Here is a 26602-nt window from a genome sequence, read left to right on the forward strand (position 1 = left end):
TCAAAAGTCAGTGAAAACAATCATTCGAGTCTCTCTGCTTGGATCTTTCCTCTAGTAACTTATCCGCTCATCTTATAATCACATCATTTTGACTACAATGCCCCCATTATCCCACCCCTATTGATTCCAATCAGCGGTGACTTCAAAGAGTGGATCAGGCGTAGCGGTGCAACTGGTCCTATTTGAAAAGGCTCTGATTCAGTGATAACAGAGTTTGGGGGGGGGTTAAGGACGTCAGGTCGTCCACCGAAGCCCGAATCCACTCAGACCTGCGGCCCCTCGGGCTCAGACGCAGGGCCCTACGGCCTGACTCCGAGCTCTGACTGTCCGCCCAGAGCTATCACACCCCTCTCGTCTCCTATTCAGCAGACTTTTGCTTTCACACTTGTGGCCCGGTAAGTGTTGAGAAAGGATTAGGCCCCATTGAGGTTCAGCCGTAACCCCCCCCCCCCACCCAATCTCACACACCCACCTACCCACCCTCCCTTCACACGGATCCACATTCAAAACTCCCGGCGTAGGCCACAGTGGAGCCGGGGACAGCTTACATGTTTGTGAATGGGGATTTAGATCTCGGCATCTTGTATGAAAGGAGTGTCGGAACAGTCTTTGCAGGAAAAGAATGGTTTGAAGGGGGGCTACATTTGGGGCTTTCCTTTTCCTGTTAAAGGGTGGTATAAAAAGCGCCACGAGGTGCGACTGTGGCCTTTGAAGTTTAAAGGACGCTTAGAGGTCAGTTATGCTGTTGGGGCAAAGGTGGGCAGACGTTTATGAGGAGAGCAACCTGGTGGACTGGTTCACGGACAAATCCGTAAACAGAAGAAAACAAACTAAACTAAAAGATATTAATGGAACTTGCTATATTTACTACCAAACTACCACTACTACTATATTTTTGACGAGGTTGTAAAAAAACTGATGAAATTTGAAAATTTACCTTAAATATGTAAAAATACACCAAGACATAGCATTGATGCAATTCACTAAGCAGTTGTTATAGATATAGATTCAGATATAGATATTATAAATTACAGAGAAAAACAGTTTGGGTACCCCTGTTTAAAATGTGGTTTTGGTTTTCTAAGTGTAAAGAGATTCATTTGAATAACTAAAAAAAAAATGTGCAAAATAATGGCACATTAAAAACAATGCAAAAGTTTCAGCACCCCTGGTCAAATGATGTTTTGACTAAAAGTCAATAAATCAGCCAACAGACTTGCATAGACATTTTCTATCACATATAAATATAAATCACATTTCTTACGTGTTTCAGAGCACATTAATTTTAAGACTTTACCATTTGAAAATAAAAACTACATATTTAATACGCCATTACTTTTGCACACACCTCATTTTTTTTTTTAACATGTTCAATTAAGCAAATGAACACTAACCATTCACTGTAGTGTGCAAAAGTATGTCTTTGTAGAGGGGGTGCCCAATTTATTTTTGCAGAAGACTACATATCACTGCTGTCCAATTAAAAACATGTATCTCCACTTTTATCCATTATTAGTTTGAACTCTGCAGCTTCTCTGTACATTGACTTCCATTGAAAGTTAAGTCTTCTGTACAGTTGCTGTTTTAAAGATACATGTTTTTAATTTGACAGCAACAATATATATTTACCATTCAGTTACACTGTAAGTACACAGAATTACTTTGTTTCATCAACGCTACAAGCTACAACAGCAGCAGCCACAATGAGGTGAGGGGAAGACATGTGTGTGCGGGGGGTGATTTAGTATGTAAAGATTCTGTGAGAAACGACAGTTAGGAAAAGTAGGCCCCAACCCACCAGGTGTATGCACAAGTCAGAACAGTCACACATGCTTGAACTGTGACTGCATGTTGCACAAGCCATGAATAACAGATCTCTCAAAGAGTTATATGTATAATAATTACGCAATTTCCACAGAAAACGGGGAGGAAGAAATTTGTCCCATTGCCACAAAATTATTCTGTCTGTAAAAAGTAAGGTTTTAATTTGGCTTTTTTTCTATGCATAATTGATATAATTGATATTAAAAACACAGAATGACACAAAACTATGACCCAATCAGCTAAAATCTGGTCGTCATACAACTTTACAGTTTCTCATAGAAGAAGTAATATACAACAAGCAATAACCTCCAGTTAACTGGTGATGTCCAAATATTTGTGGATACACCTTCAAATAAATGCATTCTGACACTTTAATTTGCACCCATTGCTGACAGAGATGTGCAAATGCACACACACAGCTTGTCTAGTCCCGTAGAAAAGTTAAAGAAGTATTGCCAATATAATAGGACTCTGGAGCAGACAACTATGAACCCATGGGCACCATGCCTAATGCCAGACGTGAGCTTAGAGGAGTATGAAGCCCCCAAGCACTTTGTAGCAGTGGAAGAACTGTGTTCTCTGGAACGATGGTGCCCCATCCAGTACTGTCGGGATACAGTGAAGAGTTAGGGATGAGGTGGGGTGGTGATCATCCAACATCCTGACCTCACTAATGCTCATGTCACTAAATGCAATCAAACTCCTACAGCAATGCTCTCAAATCTAGTAGGAAGCCTTCCCTGGACAGCAGAGAAAGTTTTCTCCAACAAAAGCATGATTAACACTCTTTTTTAATACTCTTGATTTCAGAATAAACAATGAATGAGCAGGTGTCCCAATAGTTTTGTCCACATAGCGAACATCTACTCTATAATAGCAGCAATCCCATTTTTTCCATTATTCTTTATAAAGACAGGGGCATATTTTCCCAAACACAGCTAATGTCTGTGTTTGTCATGGAGTCATGTCATGAGGGCAACAGTTATTTCAATGCCCTTTCTCTGGTGATACAGTTCTGACCCTTGCCGATTGGTGGATTTGTTGAGGTAGTGAGGAGCTAGGCTGGACTGCAGCACATCAGGCATTTCTGTCACAAGGAGGGATGTACTCCAGACCCAGATGGGCAAAGATCTCCTCTTCTGAATTTGCCCGAAGATAACGCTGCTGCAAAACAAATGAGAAATTGGGGTCTGGCAGATTTGTAGACAGGGAGAGGTAAAATGTCTCTGAAACGGCAACCACACACAATGGCGTGCAAAAGTTTGAGCACCTCTGGTCAAAATGTCTGTTACAGTGAATAGTGAGTAAAAGTCACGAAGTTCTTTAATATTTTATGCAAGACTACTTATTTATTTCTATCTTTTTTGTACAGTTACAAATGAACAAAATGAATAATGGCCCAAGGCAAATGTCTGCAGACAAGGAGTTTTCTAGCAATCTTACCGGTAGTTCTGTTGAAATGTGTTGGAATCCTGTTTCCTGACAAATCTTAATAAATTACAAACTAAAAAAGATAGCTGAAAATGCTATATCTTCTTATAGCCTTGTCCTGCTTTGTGGGCATCTATTACTTTCATTTTCAGAGCCCAAAGCAGTTTCTTAGAGTAATCCATGTCTGCTGATTGTTAGGAAGGTCTGGGGAATTAAAAATGTTTCCAAATATGAACATTGTAGTTTTGCAAGCCTCTTGAACTTGAACCTTCTCTACAGCAGTTTTGCAGCCAAAGTTTGGAGACAGCACTTGTTCTATCATATTATATTTAGCTGATAAACCTAACCTTTTATTTCAATTGCAACTATATCTATTTTAACAGTGTTTGGCTTCTTAGCTACACTGGCTCCTGCAGTGTCATCTGCTAAACTCATGAGCTTTGATCTCCAAAGGCCTGGGTATCAAAGTCCAAACCCTGAATACAGGACAGGTAAAACTACCTATCTAAGCAGTTGTCTGCCCACCACTAAGCACACAAATATCATCGCTCATGCAATATTAGCACATGAAGGGGTACTCTATTGACACACTCTAAGCCATGTCTTGGACTAAATGACGTAGCCAATGGGAATTTCCCCACTAAAAATCCACTCTAGTCCAAGAGTGAGCACAAAGAGTGTCTGTGGATACGACAAATGTTAAGAGATTAGAAATGTACACATGCATTTTTGTCTCTGGTTCCACTGCTACTGTGTGCCTTTAGAATTTCAGTTGCTCAATATGTGCAGAAGTTGAGTTCATTCACTTACTTGTTTGCTGTCGTACAGCATATGACTGTTCAGAGACATGCCCTTCTCCTGCCCCGCCCATCGTCTCAGCTCCCTCTCAAACAGCTGCGTGAGAAAGGAGTTTCAATGGGTTTAGTGGGTTCCTTTAAAGGACTAGATCAGTAAAAAAATCTAATCCACAAACTGTTCTCCTTCCTCTACATAAAGGAGATCACCCAGAACATGATTAGTGTCTAGAAGTTTGCTTCTTTAGTGTTACACTTAAGTTACGAGGATGATGTAGCTCACAAGTAACAAAAGCTTAAAACCATGACAGGCATCTCTCAAACATCTCAAACAGACTTGCTTATGATGCTGTATGTCATACTGTTATCCATGTAAACAAAAGAAAATTATAATAAAGATGGGGTTTTCAGCACAGCAGTCTCTAGAGTTCACTCAGAATGTTGCAATAAAGAAAGCACATTCAGTAGATAGCAGTTCTGCAGACGGAAATGCCTTGTTGATGAGAAAGGTCAAAAAAGAGAACGGCCAGACTGGTTGGAGCCGACAGAAAGACAATCAATGTACAATTGTGGAGAACAGAAAAGCATCTCAGAATGTACAACTTGTCCAACCAATTCTGTCAGCCAAGAACAGAAAGCTGAGGCTGCAGTGGCTCAGCACATGCTCAACAAAACTGGACAGTTGAAGACTGAAGAAATGCAGCTTGGTCTGATAAATCCGGATTTAAAAAATTGAGAAACAGCAGCAAGAATTCATGGTCTTAACCTGCCTTGTGACAACTGACCAGACTGGTGGAGGTGGTGGTGTGGGCAAAGAGAACATCATTATTGTTGCTGATCATGTGCATCCCTTGTGACCACATGCATTGGACACAAATCACCCATCTTCTAAAGTCGTCTCAAACTGACTTTATGAATATAACACTTCAGTTCAGTGTTCTTCAGTGGCCTTTCCAGATCTAATTCCTCCCCGATGGTCTTCACCAGACCTGAATCCAATAGAACACCTTGTAGTAGGGGATATAGTAGAATGGGAGACCTAAAGCATGACAGTGCTCCTGAAACATCTGCAGGGGTTGTGTTACAATTATGCCAACATGGACCAGGATCTCAAAGAAATATTTAATTCCAACATTGTGAGTAAAGTCTGATACAGCTACATTATCCTCCTAGCCCCTATAAGCCCCAATCTTTCAAAATAATCTTTCACTCAAAATTGCTAAGGTTGCTAATAATGAATCAATGAATCAGGACCAGTTAACACTGTTTCTACTACGTTTTTTTATTTGCTAGCCATGTATAAACAATGTTGAATGCTTTAAAAAGCCATTCATTCTGTCTGATTCACTTTGAATATTAAGGAATAATTTGACATTTCAGATAAATGTAAACACTAATGATATCATGTACCTTGGATCCTGTCCAGCCAAGTGTGGCAAAGGCAAACTGACTGTAGGGACTGACTACAAGGTCCACTCTCACTGCTCTCCAGGTAGGTCCTGGCTGTTGTTCAGTTCTTCCGTTAACACCTTCCATGGTGCCGGTGTCATTAGAGGCAGCTTCCAAAAATGCACCGCTGCCCTCTGTAGTTTGTTCAAGTCTAAATATAGAGAAGCACCGCTCAAACCGGTCCATATTATGAGGAGGGCGAGCAGGTCCATCTTTACTCTCCAGGTAGGAATTCCTTGTCGTTTTCTGATACAACAGTAAGCCCTGGAGAGGAAATATAGGAAACACGGATATGTTGACATTAACAGTCGCAATAAGAAAAAAAATCCTAACTATTTCTGTTTTAAGGTATTAGCGTTCCAACATTTCAAATAATGGCACAGAAACTTCAATATATGAATCATATTTATGCAATTGTTTCTGTACGGGTGTGCATTTTTTTTGTTATACAGTATGTTATACAGTGTTAGAAACCACATAAGGTATTGGGTTGGGAATTCCTGAACAATACTTGTTACATGTGTCTTAGTCTATGAAGACTTAGTGTATTAATTGATGAAACGCTAAAGCATATGTGTATATATTTATTTCAGTGATTGTCTTTAGTAGCTGCTGTTTAACACCCATCCCATTAAAACACCATACGTAAACATATGGACATTTGATCTTCATTTGAACAATATTAAAAAGATTGAGGTAATAGAACATATATCCTACATGCATTAGTAATCAGGTGCAGCACATTAGTTGCTGATGATTAGAACATGGTTTTGAATTTTGGAGGAGCCTGTCTTATTTAAACTTTAAACATTTAGCTTGGTTTGCTCTTGATTGTCGAAGTGAGTGGAATCACCATGGCCAGATCCAAAGATCTCTCTGATGCCTTCAAAAAAAGGTAGTAGATGCTGAAAGGAAGGGATTTGAAAAGGTCTCAGAACGATTCGAAATCAGCTGTTCCACCGCTAAATAATTTACACAATATTCAAAACAGCCAAGCAAGTTCATCCCAAGAGAAGACCCCCAGCATGTGTACGGACATCTCTAACAAAGCTGAAATGTCATCACAAAACCTACAGGAAGCTCAGTTGAGTTGAGCTCAGTTGCCACAGTTGAGTTCAAAGTACAGCATTTACCATCAGAAAGAGACTGCCCTTTGATGGGGCCCTTCATGGGAGTACTAAGCTGAAGAAGCAAACTTACAACACCAAGCATGTCTTATGTCCTGGCTGATGGACTGCACTGACTACCTGTTCTTCCAGCCAATTTACAAGTTTGGGCATCAGCCCTTCCTCTGCTCCCTCTTCTAGATGAGTGATGAGGAAGTCCACGTCGTGCCCCACCTCCTTACCCCTAGAGACATATTCAAAGTGAGAAGCACATAAACATAGATATTCAGGTCTGAACAGATTTTGAAGCATCTGTCAAACCTTCTGAATCCTCCGGTGAGTGTAATGATCGCTCCAGGCAGCACAGCATTCACTGCCTTCTCCACTATGTGACTGATGGCCAGAGCCTCCTTTTTGGTGACCGGTCTGTTCAGGTCATTATAATACTGCACTCCTAACACACAGAGAGAAAGAGAGATCAGTACTTATACCAGGCTTTACCTTTAGTGTGTATTACAAACAAATGAGTATGTGTGATAAACAAGGGAATGTGATTACTCTAATGACAACTTTCTTAGTCAGTCAGCCAGGGCCTGTTTAGGTTTACTGCACACTGCAGCTACAAGGCTAATGGAGCTGATAAGCAATGTTTAAAAAGGAAAGCTTATAACTGCCAATTAGCACTGTGCTAACTGCATGCCGAAATAATCACACACCTGCTGAACCACCTACTTAAAGTCTACTTAAAGTCGCATTATGCGAGAATTGGTACTTTTCGCTCCTCGGCTCCCCCTGTTGTCGGGGAGTGTAATTCACTTTTACACTACTGCTTTTAATACAAATCTTGCTTTGAGCTTCCCCTCATGGACAGCTGTACACATGTATTTGGTGACAAGCTGAGAGATACAGAACCATCACTACAAGTAGAAGATAAATGTGGACTGAGGCGGCAGAAAAATATTCCAGGATTTAAACAAATATGCCTAGAGTTATGCAGCGGTTCGCAGTTCTGGCGAGAGGTTCTCGTGTGGCTTCACCAAAGTTTCATAGTGCAGTACCAATGTTCCAGCCCAGAGTGGGAACGACAGAGACACCATTTTCCCTGTTACAATCAGTGGAGCTTCAACAGAAATATCTGATTAAGTCCTGTACCTGCTTGCTGGGCATGGTTCAGCTTTTGTCCCGTACGTATCAGGTCTAATGGGCTTCGTAGTCCTTCCCTAAACCAGCGGTCAGCACTCCTCACTCCCACCCCAAAGACACCTGTTAGAGCCTAGAAAAAGGAATATAACTTTAGTAGAGTATAAATAAATGACAGAATGCATGCTGCAACTCCAAGATGCCCATTTTATACCACATACCTTCATGGCCTGATACTGCTCCGATTGTCTTGTTGACTCCACTTCCCCTGATGAGCCGTCTTCTAAAATCTCCTAAAGGGTAACACGTTTATATGATCCGTCTGGACTTCCTCATCAGCAGCTTAAAACAAACCATAATCCTAACCTGCACTCTCTCTCACCTTTATGACCCTTTGCGAATGCTCACCCAAGCAAGGCAAGTTCTTCAGGTCGTCCATCCTACGCACGGCATACGGAAGAGCCTTCAAGACGGACGCCGAGCGCCGGAACGCTACACTCCTGCCCTCGTTCTCACTGAACTCTGCACTTTCTGCCAAAATCTCCAGAGCTTCCTAAAGGACAAAATGAATAGCATGTTACTGGAAGTTTGGACATTTTGAGCTTCTATGTTTATTGCATGTGAATACTTTTCAAGAGTTTTGAAAACAGTAACAGGACAATTCAGGGGGTGGAGGACTGTTACTTGGTACTACTGACTTGGCAAATTTAAGTATGCAAGTACAAAGGAGGACCGGAGGACGCTATATGCAGTTGAAACAGCAGCGTTGTGTGTAATGCCAAGTCCACACAAGTTATGTCCTGATGCATCCTAGATAACACAGATGGAACAAGAATGCTTCAAAACCGTATTTGTCTAGAACTTGGTTCTAAGACTAAGACTAAGTTCTTGGGCTGCAACTGATGACTTTTCCCAGGTCCACATGAAGTAGAGACAAGAACGCAAATTGAGAATCAGCCATGGTGATGAATGCTCTAGGAATGCTAACATACAGGGAGCAAACAGTGTGTTCTGAAACTATAATAATATGCATTTATTACATCAAACTTAATTTATTTTAATTTATAAATTAGTTTTTCCATGATTAGGCCTTTTAATATGGTGTGATCTCTAATAAGCTACCCATCACTTGCCCTGTTTTGCACTGTACTTGGTTCTTTTCTGCACTCTAAACAAAACTGGTTCTATAAAGTACTGAAAAAAAATGGTTGATTTGATTCCTTGACTAACCGTAGTAGGACCCTTTTTGTGCTTGATGGATTATAATATATAGTTTTTTTTCCTCTGTATATATTTTTAGCCTCATTTTATTTTTATTTAACACTTTTTTGACTTAACATTCACTTTGATTTGACAGGTTTTATATAGAAGCATCTAAAAGCTTTTCCACTAATGCAAAGAACCCTTAATAGAGTGCTAGGTTATTGATCACAAGGTTGTGAGTTTGATACCTGGGCTCTTGAGTCCCTAGCTCCTCTCTGCCTATAGCGTGCACTTGTTGCACTATACTGAATTCATATTTTTTTTAGTCACCTGTGTGGTCCAGGAAACACAGGTCTGGTAGTGTCTGTTGCACTGAGGCCCTGGAGGAACGTAGTTTTGTTCTACTGTATACATGTATAGTGTTGGGATCACAATGAAGCTCTTACAGGTCCTCCTTCCGTCATCTTAGTGGTTACCCACTGAGGTGCGCAGACACAGCAGTCAAAGAGATGCCTGAGTGAACTCTGGACGTGGCGGTGAAGTGAACGCAGAAAAAGTAAGGGCTGGGAAAGGACTCACTGTGAGAAAGGCATTGTGATGTTTCAGAGGAGTCCTTCTCTGACAGGCGTAACTCTTCACTGTGATTGTAGACGTGGACGCAGAGAGCTTTGGGCTGGTCTGTAAGATATATTAAAGGTAGTTTAGTGCTCCTGTTACTTAAGATTTACCTAAAGAGGAGGGTGAGGGTGCTATTTAATCACTCTATCACTAATCACTCCTATTTATATATATTTTTTTTTTTTAACCACTGAATCCAAGAAACATGCATCTAACCATTCAAAACATGCATAAACCTTCTTTAGACCCAGCATAAATTGAAATACTATGATTTAGAATTATTGTATTTATTATCAAGGTATGGTAAAGCTATAGTGGGCTAGGACTGGCAAAGTGCAGAGTGGTTGGATCAGAAATGGTCATTTTACAAAGGCTTAACCACTGAGATTTCCCCACAGTGAGAATCAGTGTTCCTGATTTTGAAAAATCAACTGAATTCATTGTTAAAACCAAACACCTGAGGTTTGCCTGTTAACGTTACCTTTAACCTGTGCCTGTCCTGTATTGCTACAGGCCTTCCTTCAGCCATGCTCTCAGTCAACCAATTGATGTCCAGCAGATGGATGGAGTCAGTCAAGGCTTTTCCCTCTGTATGGTTACTAAGCCAGGCCTGGACCTCATCTCCAGTGTTGCCTTCTGACACAACATGAGTGATGGAAGGGCTGCAAAACCATAATTACTTTATTGCTGATTGAATAATTAAGCTTCAATAAGGCATCACTACTAGTAGTAGCAGCCTGTCTAGTTGGGTAAGGTTGAAGGTCCTACCTGCAGGATTCTGCAATCAGGAACCCTTTACTCCTCCCAAGTCGAGTAAGAAAAGCCTTTCGGGATGCTCCCATCTTTCTTTCCAGAATAAAAATAGCAACATCAGAAAATTTACAGACGTGTGTGTCTCGGTTCTCAGCCTGGACCGCTGTTACTCTCCTGCGTTTCAGAGGAACCATAGTTGCGTTGCACGTTCTGAAAGTTCCCTAAAAGCTAGTGCTAGTTACCATGCCTGACTGCGAAACTCGCTCCACTAACAGACTAAACTGGAGAACAGTGTTAGTGTTGTTTCATTTGCCTTAACAGAGATGATTAATATAATAACTGTACATAAGTGTCAACCTCAGGCTGACAGCTCTCTTCACTTCTACACAACGCTTGTTTTGTGCGTCAGCAAAGAGTGTGCCACTGGCTGCATCTCAAACGGCTCCTTGAGCCCTTGTTCACTATTGAAGCGACAGATAAAGGCGGCGTCCCAAATTGTTCAGGCTGTCTAGCTAGTCAAATTACTACCCCAGACAAAATTGTATTTGTCACGTCGTAGCGGACAAGTACCCAGAGACCACGTTATATCTTACCTAAATTAGAAATGAGCAATTATTTTTAATTTAAAAATTTAATTTTAGCGGTAGCTACAAATAAATGTAAATTTGGTCAACCATTCTGGGAGAGAACATATAGCCAGCATTAACACGAATATTAATAAATACAATATATTATAGACTACTTTGTTTAGTGAATATATCAGATTTACTCAAATCTGAAGCCAAGAGGACGTCTGTCAGAAGCTAAAACGTATGAACTCATATAGTTAGCTAATTAGTTACGGATTCCCTAATTATAACAGCAGATAAAAAATATTTACAAACTTAAAATGTTGTCTAGATTTAATAAATCATAGCCTCGAATTAAAAAAATGTTCCCTCGGTTAATAAATCATTCCCACGATTGAATACACCGTTCTGTCGATTTAATAAGTAATTCCTTCAATAGAACAAATCGTCCCCCAAGTAAACAGGGAATAAATGTGTAGTATGTAGTGCTCACTGCATAGGCTTTCACTCCTAGCATAGTGCACCGTCACTAAAATAGTGCCCTACTAAGTAGACTAGGGAGCTGTTTGGAACGCGTCTCATCCGAGTGCACCACTCAAAATAGTTCCGACCGGCAAACCGCGAAAAGTACCCCCGAGTATAGTTTAGTTAGATTATAGTTGGAATAAAACGAATTAAAAACTGTGTTAAATTTGAACGCACTGAATTTATTTACTAAAGCACTACAGAATTAACGTATTTTATGTTAGCAAGCACTAATCAAGGCAAAATCGTCCCAATCAGTCACAGGCAGTCAGTGAGCTACACACCGCAGCTGGGTGAACTGGTGGGAGAACAGGTTTTCGGGTTTCCTCAGAAATGAACGACTTTTCCCTGTAATATGATATACGAACTCACTTGTTTTCGACACTAGTTCGACATAACCCCGCGATAAACAGATTTTTGTAATTTTATTATTCTCTTTTATTTCTTTTTTTTTTTTATCTCTGTACTATAAATTTAGTTTTTGGCTTTTGTTTGTTTTTCTTTCACTCATTTAGTTCTGCTGTAATTGTGCTGATTTCCCCCTTTAGGATTAAGTCAAACTTGTATGGTTGTATGATGTACTGGTGTTCAGTAGATCTTCCATGTTTTCTCGTCGCCAGAAACGAGTTAGATCTAGTGCTAAATTTCTGCTTAATTTATTCAATTTCTATTCATCTAACATATCTACGTTTTATTTAGTTATTTGTCCACTTTCCTCTTGAATCCTCGATTTTTATTTAGTTTTCATATTTCTGTTTATTTTTGTCCTATTATTGTAAGGCTGGCCTTAAGTGTCACTTCAGTTTCATTATGTTCCATGATTAGACTCAGGTTAAAGTCCCTCTTAAAACACACACACACACACACACACACTCTCTCTCTCTCTCACTCACTACAGTCATATGACCATTCAGTTGCACTTCCTCAAACTCAGTCACACACTCTGGCCGTGTCTGCTTCAGCTTTAAAGAGCTCCCTTCTTCTCTCTAAATCTGTCTTCTCTAGCCGGACTGTCCAAGGGTCGTTTGAGGCGGGGGGGCTCATGGCAGGTTCCTGGAGACAGACAGAGGCCGCTGGCTGTCTGCTGCACCTCCTCGTCCTGCTTACCTGCAGCCTCAGGTGTGGAGAATGCGCCAAGAGCAGCAACATCGTCCTTATCGTCACCGACGACCTGGACTTGGAGCTTGGTGGGCTGGTGAGTGGGACTTAAGACTATAGGGAAGGGCTTGTGACAAAGCCTGTCAGAAATGACTGAGCATACGTTGTTCCTCATCTCAAATGCTTGAAGTTGAATGCTGGCATGCTGGCATGATTGCAGTTGAATTAATGTCCTAAACCAATAGTTTTTATCATCACACTTTCAAAAACTTCTCAACATGGCGAGAAAGCATCTCTGATGACTCCTCACGAAGCCACTTGATAGAATGAAAAAAGGGTGTGAAGAAATATCAAGGCCTTTATTGTGGTATGAGTCATGTCTCAGTGTTTATCAGTTAAAACTCAAAGGTAAGATCTTTCTAATGCAATTTCTCTTTGTATACATTTCAGATATTTCACTAATGAAAGTTTTACGTGTAATAATATCAGATGCAAGTCATTCTATCCAGTCATCTCATCAAAACGACACTTCCTTAGTGTGAATCGTATTACTTTCACTGGTGTAGTCTGGTATGTTCGTCCAGCCGAGAAATCGAACCCTCGTCTTCCATGAGAAGAGTGGTGGCGTTATCCACTCTGCTACACCACCCACAAATATCTGCCTATACAAGTATGATTCTGACATTTCACCCCTTTGCTCCCTCTCCACAGACTCCTATGAAAAAGACGCAAGCTCTTATTGGGGATGCTGGTGTCACTTTCTCTAATGCGGTGAGTGCGAGCGTGGCGAGAGTGTTGCAGTGTCTTTAGAAACGCTGGTGGTTCCTGAAAGCAGAACCTCTGAGAAGTTGCTCATGGCTTTCTTTTCTGTCCCATCTGAACTAACGATCTGATCTTCTTTCTTTTGTTTCCAGTACACAGCAACGCCCCTGTGCTGTCCCAGCCGAAGCAGCATCCTCTCCGGGAAATATCCACATAACCACATGGTCCGAAACAACTCCCTGTCTGGCAACTGCAGCAGCAAAATCTGGCAGACCAGCCAAGAGAGACAAGCCTTCCCCGTCTATCTCAGCAAGAATGACTATCAGACCTTCTTTGGAGGGAAGTACCTAAACCAGGTCTGTTTTTTTGTTTTGTTTTTTTCTCTCTTCTCCATTTTCTCCCCCTGGGGACATTGGCCCATATATAGTAAAAGTTGTGCATGGTCAGGGCTTAGTTTGGGGGGGGGGGTGATTGTCATTTGATGACCCGGGTTGGTTACCCCGATATTGCCCATTGTGTTTGTGTTTATTTATATAAGAATGAACGTCAGCAGTGTTTCAGCCAGTTGGACATTGCATCAATAATGGTGCCTCCATACACACAGAGCAGAGATACATACTAATAACATTGAAGTAAGCAAAATGTTGTGGTTTTACATCACAGTGTTCATTAAAACATCTCCAAAGTTCTCCTCTTGACAGTCTAGACTTATATATAGTGATCATCCAATTCCTAGCCTAGTAAATTAGTGCTTAATGATGGTAAATCAGGTGAGCTGCTGCTAATGGAATTGAGCACAAACCTGGAACCAAGCTCTGTTCTTCAGACTAGCTCAAAAGATCTCAAATACTTTCTTCAGAATGAGAAATTCTTGTTCCTTTTTTTTTTACTGTCTTTTTCTGCAACTGATCTAGTGTGATCTGGAGTTTCTATAGTACAACGGCTTCTATTTCTGAGATAAATGGTTTAAAAAAGGGACATTGTTACCATTACCATGTCTGGTCCATTCAAACCTTCCTGTACTACTGTTATGATGCCTGTAGCTTAAACCCCAAGCAAATTGTTAAGCCCTCCTCTATATTTTTGTCCAGCGTGTGATATTTCTGGGCCCTCCTTACATCAGTTCTAATGTGAACTGGAGTTGGTAACAGTAAAAAAAAAACCTTGTATAGCTGAGATAAATGGTTTTATATAATGTGCTTAGGTGCCTGAAACATCTACACAGTACTGCATAGTCAAACCTGGCTTATGTGGGCTTGGCCATTGCATACTAGCATAAATTGCATAAAGTGACCAGATGTAAACGAGGTCTTAGTTTATAAAGGAAGTTTAGATTTTTTTTTAAAGAAGACAAATCAGATCGGATCAATTTTGGTACCAGGCTAAAGTACTCAAGATTTCAATTTTTTCATATCAGAAAAGAAAAAGCATCATCATGCCAGCTCTATTCAGTGTATGTAAACATTCTGCTGTCTTTTCAGTATGGGTCGAAGGAGGCTGGGGGTGTGGCATACGTTCCTCCTGGCTGGGACCAATGGCATGCTCTGGTGGGTCATGTGCTCAGTCATCAGTTTATCTCCCTGATTTGTATTGCTTGACCGCAGACTGCTCTTTCCTTGTAAGCCTGTGGCCTCCGAAAGTTCAAACATGCACAGATTAGCTACAACTCACTTCCTCTGCCTCAAAAGCAGTGTCATTAATTTCATGATCTCCTACAAGACTGTGATGGGTTTTGTCATGTGACCTAGAAGGGGAAAATTGTGCTTTTGTTTTTTTTCACAGATCTCAGAGTGTTAAACCTTTGTGAAAGCACCTGTTTGTGTCTGTAGGTGGGGAACTCTAAGTACTACAACTATACTCTCTCTGTTAATGGAAAACCAGAGGTTCATGGAGACAGCTACAAAAAAGACTACCTCACAGACCTCATTGTAAGTCTTTAATGATAACCAAGTCAAAGAATGCAGTACCTGCCATTAGCTTAAAGATACTTCATCTTTTAAAATGTTGTCTTTGTGAATTTACTGTAATTTAATATATTGAATGGAATGAAATGTAGATCTTACAGTATTAAGTTTCCCAAATCTCTTGGTGCCAGAGACCACCAGGTCTTGTGGAGTCAGTGCCTACTCAATATTGTGCAATGATGCTAATGTTATGACTGATCTGTGTATTAGTAAGTCACAAGACAAGGTTCCAATTTGATACAATACAATACAGCTCTCCCGTTGGTCAGGGCTTCACTGGTAGAACTGAGAGCATGATTCATGTCAGATTAGGAGCTGACAGAAGAATCAGCCAATCAAGTCCAGCTTTACAAGGGGAAGGATGGATCACTTTCATCTGGAAAAATGCCCTCAAGGCCTTGAGGAAGTCCAAGACACATCACTGACTGTTACTGCAATCAGTAGATAAACAGGTTTCTGGCAGTTGTTGGAAATACAAAAAGGTGTCAGCAGCAACAGCGACAGCGGCTCTGAGCTCTGGTTATAAAGCAGCTTTACTGAAATAGTCACTTGGCACTACATAGATTGAGAGTCTGATTTGAGTGCTTTACAGTAGATGTTAGAAGTGTTGATCTGCAGGTGGCATACGCTTCCTGTTATGATGGAAACCGAATGTCTTGGGCCATTTTAGGAACCTGTCTTGTGTCAGCTTCTGCTTGTCAGCTGTTCTCTTTGCACGGTACTCTGTCTCTTGGTTCTGGTGTTGCATGTGATTGGTCACCAAGTGGAAGCCGAGCTCAGTTTCTATGTGTAATCTTGCGTGAGCTTGGGGTTTAACCTCTTACACGTGAAATGGAGATGACAGACGTAAGCTTTATTAATAGAAACACCTTAGTAGAAGGACGTTTTCATTTAAAAGTGTTCACTGGCCTGTAATTTGTAATTTGAGAATCCAGTTTTTGTTCATGGAAATCTCTTCTTTCATGTTTCTTGTCATTCCAGTTGAACAAGTCGCTGACTTTTCTGGATCAGCGAAGCCCCCAGATTCCTTTCTTTATCATGCTGTGTCCACCAGCCCCTCATTCCCCTTGGACTGCAGCCCCTCAGTACCAGAAAAGCTTCAGTGATGTAAAGGCTCCGCGGGACGGCAGCTTTAACAAACCTGGCAAGGTAGATGGTTTGGTTTACCTGGTGTCATTGTGCCAAAGTAGTCCGTCTGATGGGGATTGTCTTTCGTTTCAGGGCAAGCACTGGTTGCTGCGGCAGCCTCCAAACCCCATGGCCAACAGCTCCATCGACTATCTTGATGATGCTTTCCGTAAAAGGTAAAGACACCTGTATTTTGTAGTTTACATTACACTTTTCAACTGTGAATCTCCTGGTCAACCACATCCCAAAGGTGCCGTACTGGATTCAGATCTGGTGACTGAACTCATTGTCATGTTCATGAAACCAGTTTGAGACGAGTTTTGCTCTGTGACATGCTGCATCATCATGCTGGAAGTAGAAGATGGTAATTTGTGGGGATGAAGGGATTCACATGGCCAGCAACAGTACTCAAATAGGCTTTAGCATTTAAGTGATGATTGACGTTAAAAGGCTCAAATTGTGCCAAGTACACAATCCCCACATCACTACACCACCTCCACCAGCCTGGACACAAAACAGGTTGAGTCCATGCTGTTGGTCTCAATTTCTGCTGAGGCACACACACGGTGGACTCCGAATTTGAAGTTCAACTGATCAGACTACATTTCTCTAGACCACCACATGTCCAGTTGGTGAGCCCGTGCCCGTAATTAATAGTTTGCATGTAGATACCAGTTTTTCTCCCATACACAGCCCTGCAATATGAGCCTGTCTAATAGAGATTCAGAAAACCTGGCGGCCACACTCTAACCCCCTGCACCTGACCCCTGTGCAATCGCACCTCCTGCACTGCCTGTGTCTTTATGCTGTCTGTCCTCAAATTAATAGTGTATTTACTGTGTTTTCTGGGTTCCTTGGAGGTGGCAAACTTTACTGTCTGTGGACGACATGGTGGAGAAGCTAGTGAAGAAACTAGAAGATCTACAGGAGTTAAACAACACCTTCATTTTCTTTACCTCCGACAATGGCTACCACACAGGTACACTAACTGACTTCTCCCTGTTCCTCATAGCGCTATTAATTAATTATTAATTAATATAAAATTCTCTGGTTTTAGGTCAGTTCTCCCTTCCCATTGACAAAAGACAGCTGTATGAATTTGACATTCATTTGCCGCTTTTGGTCCGGGGGCCAGGAATCAATCCTAAGCAAACTCTGCAGGTTAGCTTCATTTGTGAATCCAGTATACTTTTAAAGTCATTGGGCCTCATTCACAAGTATCTTCCTAAGAATTGTTTTCAATTGGTTCTACGTCTGCGTCAGATTCATTGTTTGTTTTTTTTAACAATGAATTTGAATGAATTTTAACTGCAGAATTGTTCTCAACTCTGCTCTTCTAATGATGGATCCCACTGTCCTCATACATTGAACAAATCTCAAATTCAAAAACGTTGGTGAATGTCGGAATATTCTTTTATGGTTTTATGAAGAAATTTCTACTTAAGAACAGTTGGTGAATGATGCCCATTGACTCAAAATCTGACTGAAGAATTTGTGAGGTTTAAACCCCTACTGTCCTGACGTTTGGTACAGTAACACTTGTCTTTGTTTTTTAGGACCCTGTGATGAATATTGACCTGCCTATGACAATCCTGGACATTGCTGGAGTCAATCTGTCTAGCTTAAATATGGATGGGCAGTCATTTCTACCACAGCTTGTGAGTAGTACTTTTGGACAGTATAAGACATTCCAATTCTACACTGTATAATTACAGTGTAATTACATTCTTTCAAATCGTTGCAGAACAATTTGAGTAAATTCCTAGTTTTTGGGTGTGAGTATATTGTGTTTTTGGTCATTATCCCTTTGCATTTAAACAAATTAATCTTCTTTAGGCTTTAGAACTGAAAACGAAGTGGTGGCCAGTTAGCTATTTATAAGTAATGGTGAGAAATGAACCAGGACTGCAGCAACCACGCCTGTCTTAACACAAAGCACCCTCCAATAGTTGACATGTTGTATTTAGATCATCATTAAATTTTTAACCACACTTTTAATCTCCCAAATACTAACCAAAGATTTATCTAACCTTGAGGTCGTACAGAACTAAACATCCTCCTTCAGATATGTTGAATAAACTGCATCTCGAGCTTTGTGTTCTTTATCCTTCGCTTCTGTGGTTTGTACGTGTGGTCTATGGTCTGAGGTTCTGCAAGTCTAGCTTTACCACATTTCTTCCTGATCTGTTTTTTTTTTTCTCTTATGCTCAGTTTCTGTTCACAATAGAAACAGCTCTTTTGCTTTTTGGGATTAATTATTGTATTTAATGGTGCATTTACATTCACAGCACTGTATTGGGATTCAAAGTTTCACAATAGCCTGCTTCACTTTGCATAAATTCCAGCATCAAAAGAAAAGCATACCTGATGGATAGATGAACCTCACCACAAGCATTTCGATGTACATATGTATTTGACATTGTGCATATAACAAATAAACATTGAACTTGAACTTACTACTGTCTCTAGAAGAGACAGACACTTGCCAAAACTAGGTCAACAAGCATTGTTAAAGCAACATTATGTGATAATTGAGATTGCTCCTGGGCTCCCCCTGCAGTCTGAAATTTTCATTTTTAAAGGACACTCTTTACACATGCATTTCTGGACAAGCTGAGAGATGCAGAAAGTAAGCGACTGAAAGTAAGCAAAGCACGTGGACTGAGGTGGTAGAGTAAGATTGGAGGATTGTACCCAAATATGAGTATGCAGCGTTACGCCGCGTTAGTGTTGTCCTGCCCACTTTACCAGCGTTACATAGTGCAGTTAGCAGCAAACCAAGCCCTGAGTAGCAACGACAGAGACCCTGTTCTCCCTTTTACAGTCAGTGGAGCATCACAATAATTTTGAAGCTGTTATTTTAAGGTGAAAATGCTAGATAATGTTGCTTTAAATCATCATGAGATTTGAACAGTGTTTATTTTCAGTCTTCTATTAATAAAGTAGGAGCCCATACAAGGCTAGAAATGCAGCCCAAAGCAACTGAGTTCTTGTTTTAAGCAAATTAGATTTCTGACTGTGAATAATTGATTTCAAAGTTAAGTGACATGACCAGGATCACTGGTTGGAATCCTGGGTCATGCTGCTTGCCATCAGCAGCTGGAGCTCAAAAGAGAGCACTGTGTGCTTGCTCTGTCTGTGTGGGTAGATGGTTCTCTCTCTTTCTACATCACTTCATTGTGATGCTGGCCAGCATAGGTGGCTACTAGCCGATGCATCAAAGCTGAGTACTTGGTGCTTTCCTCCGAGCGCATTGGTTGTCTGGTGATGTTGCGTCAGTGGCAGTTTAAAAAGGCGGTGGCTGGGTTTGCTTGCTTTGCTTTTGATTTTTGTTGGAGGAGTAAAATTACAATTTTCACAGTATTTTGTTTGTCACTGTCCTCAAAGGTTCCATCTGCACGTAACGGCACCTCACGTCCTTACTTCTTGGTGGAGTACACTGGAGAGGGTCACTTTCCTACAGATCCTGACTGCCCTAAACTCGGTCCAGGATTGGCTGTAAGGAATTTCACATTTGTGGCGCTCCCTATTGATTAAGTAAATAAACTGTTGTGTTTGTTTTTTTCAGTCTAAACTGTTTCTTTTTGATTCTGTAGAATTGCTTCCCAGACTGTGTTTGCGAGGATGCCTGCAACAATACGTATGCCTGTGTTAGGACTCTAAAGGACAACAATGTGCAATACTGTGAGTTTGCGGACAATGAGGTAAGTGCGTGTTCGCTGTGATGCATCAGTGTTTGATCATATAATTATTGTATCCACTACACTCTTTAAGCGATGCCATAGAAGACCCCGTTTAAGAAAAGAGGTTTGCATGATGAACTTATTAAAGACTTAAATGTTTTTCACACTCTCATCTCATTAACAGGCTCTAACAGGTTCTATGGCAATGCTCAAAGAACCTTCTGCAACATCTTTATTTGTAAGAGTGAAGCAGCTGGATTTCACTGCACTGATTTCAGCATGTTCCTTTTCCAAAGGATTCATGAAGTACTTGGCATTAATAGCAGATGATTTAATAACAAAAAAACAAAACACTAAAACAATGAGAAAGGCAATGAAAAATGAAAATTTGTGACAACAGTTGCCAAAACTACAATCGTCAAATAACTACAACGCTCAGAATGCAGTGCACTCAATCCACAACACGGTGCATGAATGTGGCCTCATTCGCCAACCATTCTTAAGAATATATATTTATATATATTTCTTATATAATGTTGAATTTGACGTAGACTTTTTGTTAGGGCTTTTCTCGAAAAGATAACCCTGAATGAGTCCCAGTTTTCTTCTTTTGAACTCCCCCAGGCATTTGTGGAGGTCTACAACTTGACGGCTGACCCTCACCAGCTGGAGAACATTGTGAAGAAGGTGGACCCGGCGCTTCTACAGATCATGAACCAAAGGCTCATTAAGCTCCAGTCATGTGAGGGAAAGAGTTGTAGGGACCTCAAATGATGTCCATAAACCACCTTCTGCTTAGGCAAAGGTGTGAGAGTCTCTTGTTTTAAACTGACTTCAGTACACGTCATCTTAATAAGGTTGGCCAACTTTTATGATTCACAACACATAAAATGGCCCTGATGTGTTTACACACAGCCTTTGCTGCTATACTTGTCTCTTCAGGAAACTCTGGCCTTTTATTAGCCATGAAGTAATTGAGCATTGAGTCAATTACTACGTGATGTACGGTAAATACCTTTAAACAATAACCACGCTGTCAGAGAGATATTGTATGCATATAAAATGATCCATTCCAGTTTTCCATACAATCAGTGGAATATTATTTTTATGAAATTATTTTACAGGGAAGTGAAAGTGTTCTGTTCATGTTCTGTACCATGGTTGGGGATGATTTAAATGGTAAAAAGCACTAGTTTGTCAATTATATGTTTTGAAGTTCCAAGATCTAATTTTGTTCCCATTTGTTCAAACTAGATTATACAAATTATATAATTTAATGCGTCAGACAAAGTGTAATGTGCATAGACATCCAATGGTTATCCACGTTTTGACCTGCTGTGGTCATGAAAAGAAGTCTGTCCCTTAAATGTGAATGTACTTGTAGCTTTAGAGTGGCGCGATATACCAATCATCAGACACATCTGGGGTTTCTACACCCATTTGCTGCTATTATACAGCGGTTTACACCCTATTTTAACAACCTTTAATCTGGCTTTGCTTCAGCACAATTTAGCAAATTTCTTTATAGAGCACTTTTACACTCAGTGAAATAGTAAAACTACAGTGTACCTATTCAATAGAACTGTGACATGGCAGAGAGCCTGAAAGTTTTAATATGTGAGCCTGTGTAATGGTGGCAGGATTTAAAGTTTTAACACCCTGTGTTGCCCATCACATACAACTGCACAATTTTATTGTTGTTATTATTATTAATAATAATAATAATAATAAACGTATCGGGTGTCTTTCTCTCTGTTGTGTGTGCACCATTCATTCCAGTCCAGTACACATATTTGAGAAGACACTCCAGTGCCATAACCCTTTTCACTGCAATTGTAACTGGAATTGTTGTAATAGGAATGATGGATATGTAAGGGAATATTTTTGCATTAAGCCAAAGTTGTGTTTTATGATGGAATTATGTGCCTTTTCTTCTGCACTGAAATGGTGAACAGGAAACATTTGTTTCACATAATGATAATTATAATAATAAATGCGAATCAAAGTTTTTAACCCCACCCTCTTCATTTTGTCCGTTTACAAAAAAAAATATTTGTACAATTAAATTACATGATATACCTTATGATGTGGTCTTGCTTTTGGTGAAAGAGCCTGATACTGCAGTTGTTTAACTAGGTGATGTCACCTGGTACTATGAAGAATTTGTAGTAATAGTAGTAGTAACTCCCCCAATACTGTGATGTAGTTCTGAGTGAACACAATGCAGTGAGGGTCTCTCAATGTCCAGTAAGTGTGGTGGGAAGTGAAAGATTGAATGCCACTTGTGTATGGTGACATGATCAAAAATCTAATGCTGTGTGGAGGCGGTATGGAGTCTCACACATCCCCTTCATTATCTTACTTCCCTTTTATTAACGTCACTGCTTTTACGATGTTACTACTCATACACCTTAGAGCCGGCGATTGACAACTCTGGAAGGAACCAAAACTATGTCAATATTTTGAGTAACTTTAGCCAAACATGCTAACTTGGCCTAACTTGCAAGAGCAAACACAAGGCTAGTGGAGACCAACAGGCCTAACATGGCCAAAAAAGAAAAGTGCCCAAATAAGTTCCCTTACCCAAGTAAATTACTTAAGTGCTTAGTCTACCATCTTTGTGATCCTTGTTAAGTGAAATCAGGACATTGATGTTAGATTAAGTTCTTTTGAGCAAGTTGCACATTTTGATGGAAGATTACTTAAAAAACAAGACACATTTAATGTTCCAATTAATTAATAATGTGAAATGTGTGTGACATTGGGTTTAGCGATATAAATGTAAAAAAAAAAAAAGTAAATCCATTAATTGAAAAAATGAATGAATTTTATGACAACAAAAATTCTTACTTGATGCTATATGGTTTGAAGGGCAGCGGAAAGAAATGTTTGCTAGGTAGGTAGTGCTAGCTAACGTTAATATCATTAGCATGTGACAAAGGAGATCAAGAGGATTAAGGGCCACTATATATAAAAATAAAACTGTGAATCCCAAAATGACACTTATTTGTTTTTGATACTTTTGTTTTTTGTATTTTATTCTTACATGGGTTCGATTCTGGCTTCCAGATCTAGTGTCTCTCCCTTTTATTTAGCATAGCATTTCAGATACTGTTAAAATTCTGGAAATAGCAACAACAACAACAACAAAAAAATATTATTAGCCATTTAAACAGAATTGACAGTCAGACATACAGGGCACAATTATTACAGGGCTGGAATTATTACAAATATTTATAGATATTTATAACCAAAACAGCCATAACTGAAAGGAAAAATTGCTGCAAGTCCCAATTCTTATTCCATGATCAGAATAAATCAAGCTCCAGACCTTAGAGATACTTGTAGACAACTTTCTCTTCCACTGTTTGTATCTCCATCTTTACCGGACACTTGTATAAGTGCGAGAGCAGTTCCTCAGAATAGCCAACAAGGAAATACAATTTATGAGGAGGGAACTTCTGTATTATTAAAGCACAGATGACCAGGAGGTTGCCTCTGCGCTTAATAACCACTTCGTTCGCCAGACACCCATGAAAGGTGCCATATAGGAAACGTCGGATGAAGACGTCTTCTATGGTCCGCTCTGCAGCACCATTCTCTCCTTGGAGATTACCTAGGGAAGAACACATATGAAAATGTCCAGTCAATATATTCCAAAATCCAAATAGTGTTATACACAATGGCTAGTCACTTCTGGCCAAGTAGAGTTAAATATTGGAGTGCATCTGAATGATGAACAGTTTGTTAGTCGTACTCTAGAACTTGACTAATGCTCGGTTTCTGACCACAGAACAGGTCTTGGCTGGAAACTGTTGAGTGGTGGAGCACCCTTGACCTAGCAGTGATGTGCAAAAACCCCAGCAACACCTTTACACCCGATACACTCATACCAGCACTACACCCGCTGCTAGGCCACACTCACATCAGTGGCCCACACTCTTAAAACTAAAAGGTGTTACAAACTTTTGTATACCATAGAAAAAAACTGCTGGTACAAATTAGTGTATATAGTGTCCTACATACACTATATGGACAAAAGTATTGAGACGCCCGCATTCTTTCTTCTTTGTTTCTTTTCTTTTCTTTTTTTTTTTTTTAAATCAAGGGTATTTATATGGAGCATCATCATTACAGAGAACACAGTTCTACTGCTCCACAGCTCACTGGTGGGGGGGGGGCTTTATACTTCTCTAGCCCACACCTGCCATTAGGCATAGTGCCAATACGTTTAGATTTATCTACACCAGAGAGTGTATTCTATTCTATCCTATTGGCAATACAGGGACTAGACAAGCTGTGTGCTTTTACCCATCTGTATCAGCAATGGGTTCATCTTAAAGTAGCTGAATGCATTCATTAGAAGGGGTGTCCACACATTTAAACATATGTATTTTGTATCTATAAAGTAGCATTAAGGCATATTGGGGAATGTTCAAGCTCTCACTTAAAGTCTGATTTGCATTTGGGTTTTAGAGAGCCGTCTGTCATAGATGAAGGCCATGCTTAATAAAAGATTGAAAAATCTAATAATAAAAAAATAATAATAATAACAAAAAAGACTTGCTTGTATGATGGGAGAGCCATCCCTTTCTGTGAGCAATCTGGTGGGGCAGCATAGCCTGCTCATAGGTCAACGGTCGATCACCTTTACCCCCACGGATTCGGGCTGCACGATTCTGTTAAGAGAAACCAACAGATCCATTTACAATGCAGCTAGCATTAAAGATAAATCAAGGTATTAAAAACGCAAAACTTGGGCTTGGGCAGTGCCAAACACCAATCATATCTTCTGTTAATCTGCAACACTGAAGTTGGGGGACTTTCGGGCAGACCCTTACAGTGTCATGACCCTTTCATGGGACACGTTCATGATGAGAATCTCCTGTTCTACCACATCCCAAAGCTGTTCTACTGGATTGAGATGACTGGAAAGAACACGGAAGCACAGTGAGCTCATGCTCATTGTCATGTTAATTGAAACCAGTTGAAGAGACTTTTGCTTTGTGACATAGTGCATCATCATGCTGGAAGTAGCCGTTAGGAGAAATGTGGTCAAGAAAGGATGCGCATTGTCAACAACAATTCTTAAAACGGTCTGTTTCATTCAAGCAATGATTGGTATTAACAGGCCCAATGTGAGCCCAAAAACATCCCCCACACCATTACACCATTACATGGAGAATCTCATCTTCTGCTGAGGCTCATAGATGGTTGGGTCAGAATATGGACTTAAGATGCTGTTGGTTCCATATTCTGACCCAACCATCTATGATTCTGCAAACCATGTAGATACAAGATTTGTCTGTAACAGCGATGATATAATACTAAATAGGCAACTACTTTTTTTTTTTTTTTGTTAAGTAACATATTAGGTTATGGCACACTCAAAGGTTATGGCACACTTTGTCATGCTTTATGTTTTCTAATATGTTAAATTCAGCAAATAGAAATGGGCAGGAATTGCCATATTGTACATTTCTTATAGTGAATCACTTTTTTTTTTTTTTTTACTTAAAATAATGAGTCTGAACAGGGTGCAAGTCTATCTATGCTGCCCACCTCTCTATAGCATGTCAAACTACACCTTTTTAGCATTTATAAGGATTTTGATATAGTCCTCCATACCTTATAACAGACTGCAGTGGAGTGGATGCTCTTCCTTCCAGAGTTCAGCCATACCGCACCATTCAACTGACTACACAGGGTCTAAAGGAGGGAACATAACACATATTAGTCATGAATGCTTTTATTAATACGTCACTACAGCGTTATTAATTTTGAATTTAGGCCTTTAAACCTAAAATTAAGTCATCCTGACTGCAGTTTTCGCATTTTAATTAAATTATTTTTCTTCCTTATTTATCTGCAGGTTGCTCCAAATCAAAACGTGAGTATTACATAAAAATATTATATATAATGTTATAAAAAAAAAAGCACATAAAAATTTAAATAACGTAAATAATAATGAGAAAAAAAACACTGTAAACACTCCCTAATTCACATGCTTCCACTGCTGACTGGTTTCCATGAGACAAAAAACATTTATCAGCACACGTTAACCACACGTGGCTTAATCCAAGTACGTACAAACAATTTCTGAACAATGAGCAAATCATTCTCTTAAACCCATTTTACTTACTGTTAATAATTTCCTCTGACTGCTCAAGGACGCCGCCATTTCTGTTACGCATGTAGCCGCTACATCAGGGGGCTTATCCGGTTCCTGTACGGCGCAAAGCTTTATTGTCGCCCCCTTGCGGACTTCATTTAAATTATTTATAGAATTTGTTATATCTATTTTTATATGTTGATGTCAAGACTAACTCAGTAGCAGTACGTTTAATATAAATAATAGGATTTGAAAAGCATTTGAAAGTCATGCTTCTCACAGGAGGTCATTCCTACTAGTGGCCATCAAACTCTATAACTCCTCTCTCCATGTCTGACACTATGGTTCATTTGTGCAATACTCAAATTACACTGTTCATATGTGGAATAATAGTAGCAATGTAATTCATTTTAATATGTGTGCAGTAACTCAGAAGTACATAG

At 40.0% G+C, this 26602-nt stretch overlaps 3 protein-coding genes across 3 annotated transcripts; 1 reads left to right on the forward strand and 2 right to left on the reverse strand.

Annotated features, from left to right (window-relative positions):
• Positions 1 to 1984: 1984 nt before the first annotated feature.
• Positions 1985 to 10695, reverse strand: polm (polymerase (DNA directed), mu). Its single transcript, XM_072659163.1, has 11 exons — positions 10334 to 10695; positions 10047 to 10227; positions 9527 to 9625; positions 8127 to 8297; positions 7966 to 8037; positions 7757 to 7877; positions 6926 to 7058; positions 6746 to 6848; positions 5460 to 5762; positions 4066 to 4149; positions 1985 to 2988 (listed from the first exon to the last, which is right to left on the reverse strand). The coding sequence occupies exons 1-11, from the start codon at positions 10510 to 10512 to the stop codon at positions 2902 to 2904; spliced, it is 1533 nt and encodes a 510-aa protein (XP_072515264.1). The 5' UTR covers positions 10513 to 10695; the 3' UTR covers positions 1985 to 2901.
• Positions 10696 to 11722: 1027 nt separating this feature from the next.
• On the forward strand, positions 11723 to 22060 carry gnsb (glucosamine (N-acetyl)-6-sulfatase (Sanfilippo disease IIID), b). Its single transcript, XM_072659179.1, has 14 exons — positions 11723 to 11762; positions 12418 to 12607; positions 13222 to 13281; positions 13425 to 13628; positions 14754 to 14819; positions 15102 to 15200; positions 16218 to 16385; positions 16458 to 16540; positions 17225 to 17343; positions 17422 to 17525; positions 17921 to 18022; positions 19752 to 19862; positions 19961 to 20068; positions 20672 to 22060. Exons 1-14 carry the CDS (start codon positions 11746 to 11748, stop codon positions 20819 to 20821), a joined length of 1581 nt encoding a protein of 526 aa, XP_072515280.1. The 5' UTR covers positions 11723 to 11745; the 3' UTR covers positions 20822 to 22060.
• Positions 22061 to 22598: 538 nt separating this feature from the next.
• mrps24 (mitochondrial ribosomal protein S24) lies at positions 22599 to 26270 on the reverse strand. Its single transcript, XM_072658906.1, has 4 exons — positions 26190 to 26270; positions 25676 to 25756; positions 24615 to 24726; positions 22599 to 23663 (listed from the first exon to the last, which is right to left on the reverse strand). The coding sequence occupies exons 1-4, from the start codon at positions 26226 to 26228 to the stop codon at positions 23380 to 23382; spliced, it is 516 nt and encodes a 171-aa protein (XP_072515007.1). The 5' UTR covers positions 26229 to 26270; the 3' UTR covers positions 22599 to 23379.
• Positions 26271 to 26602: the final 332 nt, after the last annotated feature.

Source organism: Salminus brasiliensis, chromosome 16 (genome assembly GCF_030463535.1).
Source record: "Salminus brasiliensis chromosome 16, fSalBra1.hap2, whole genome shotgun sequence".
NCBI lineage: Eukaryota > Metazoa > Chordata > Actinopteri > Characiformes > Bryconidae > Salminus > Salminus brasiliensis.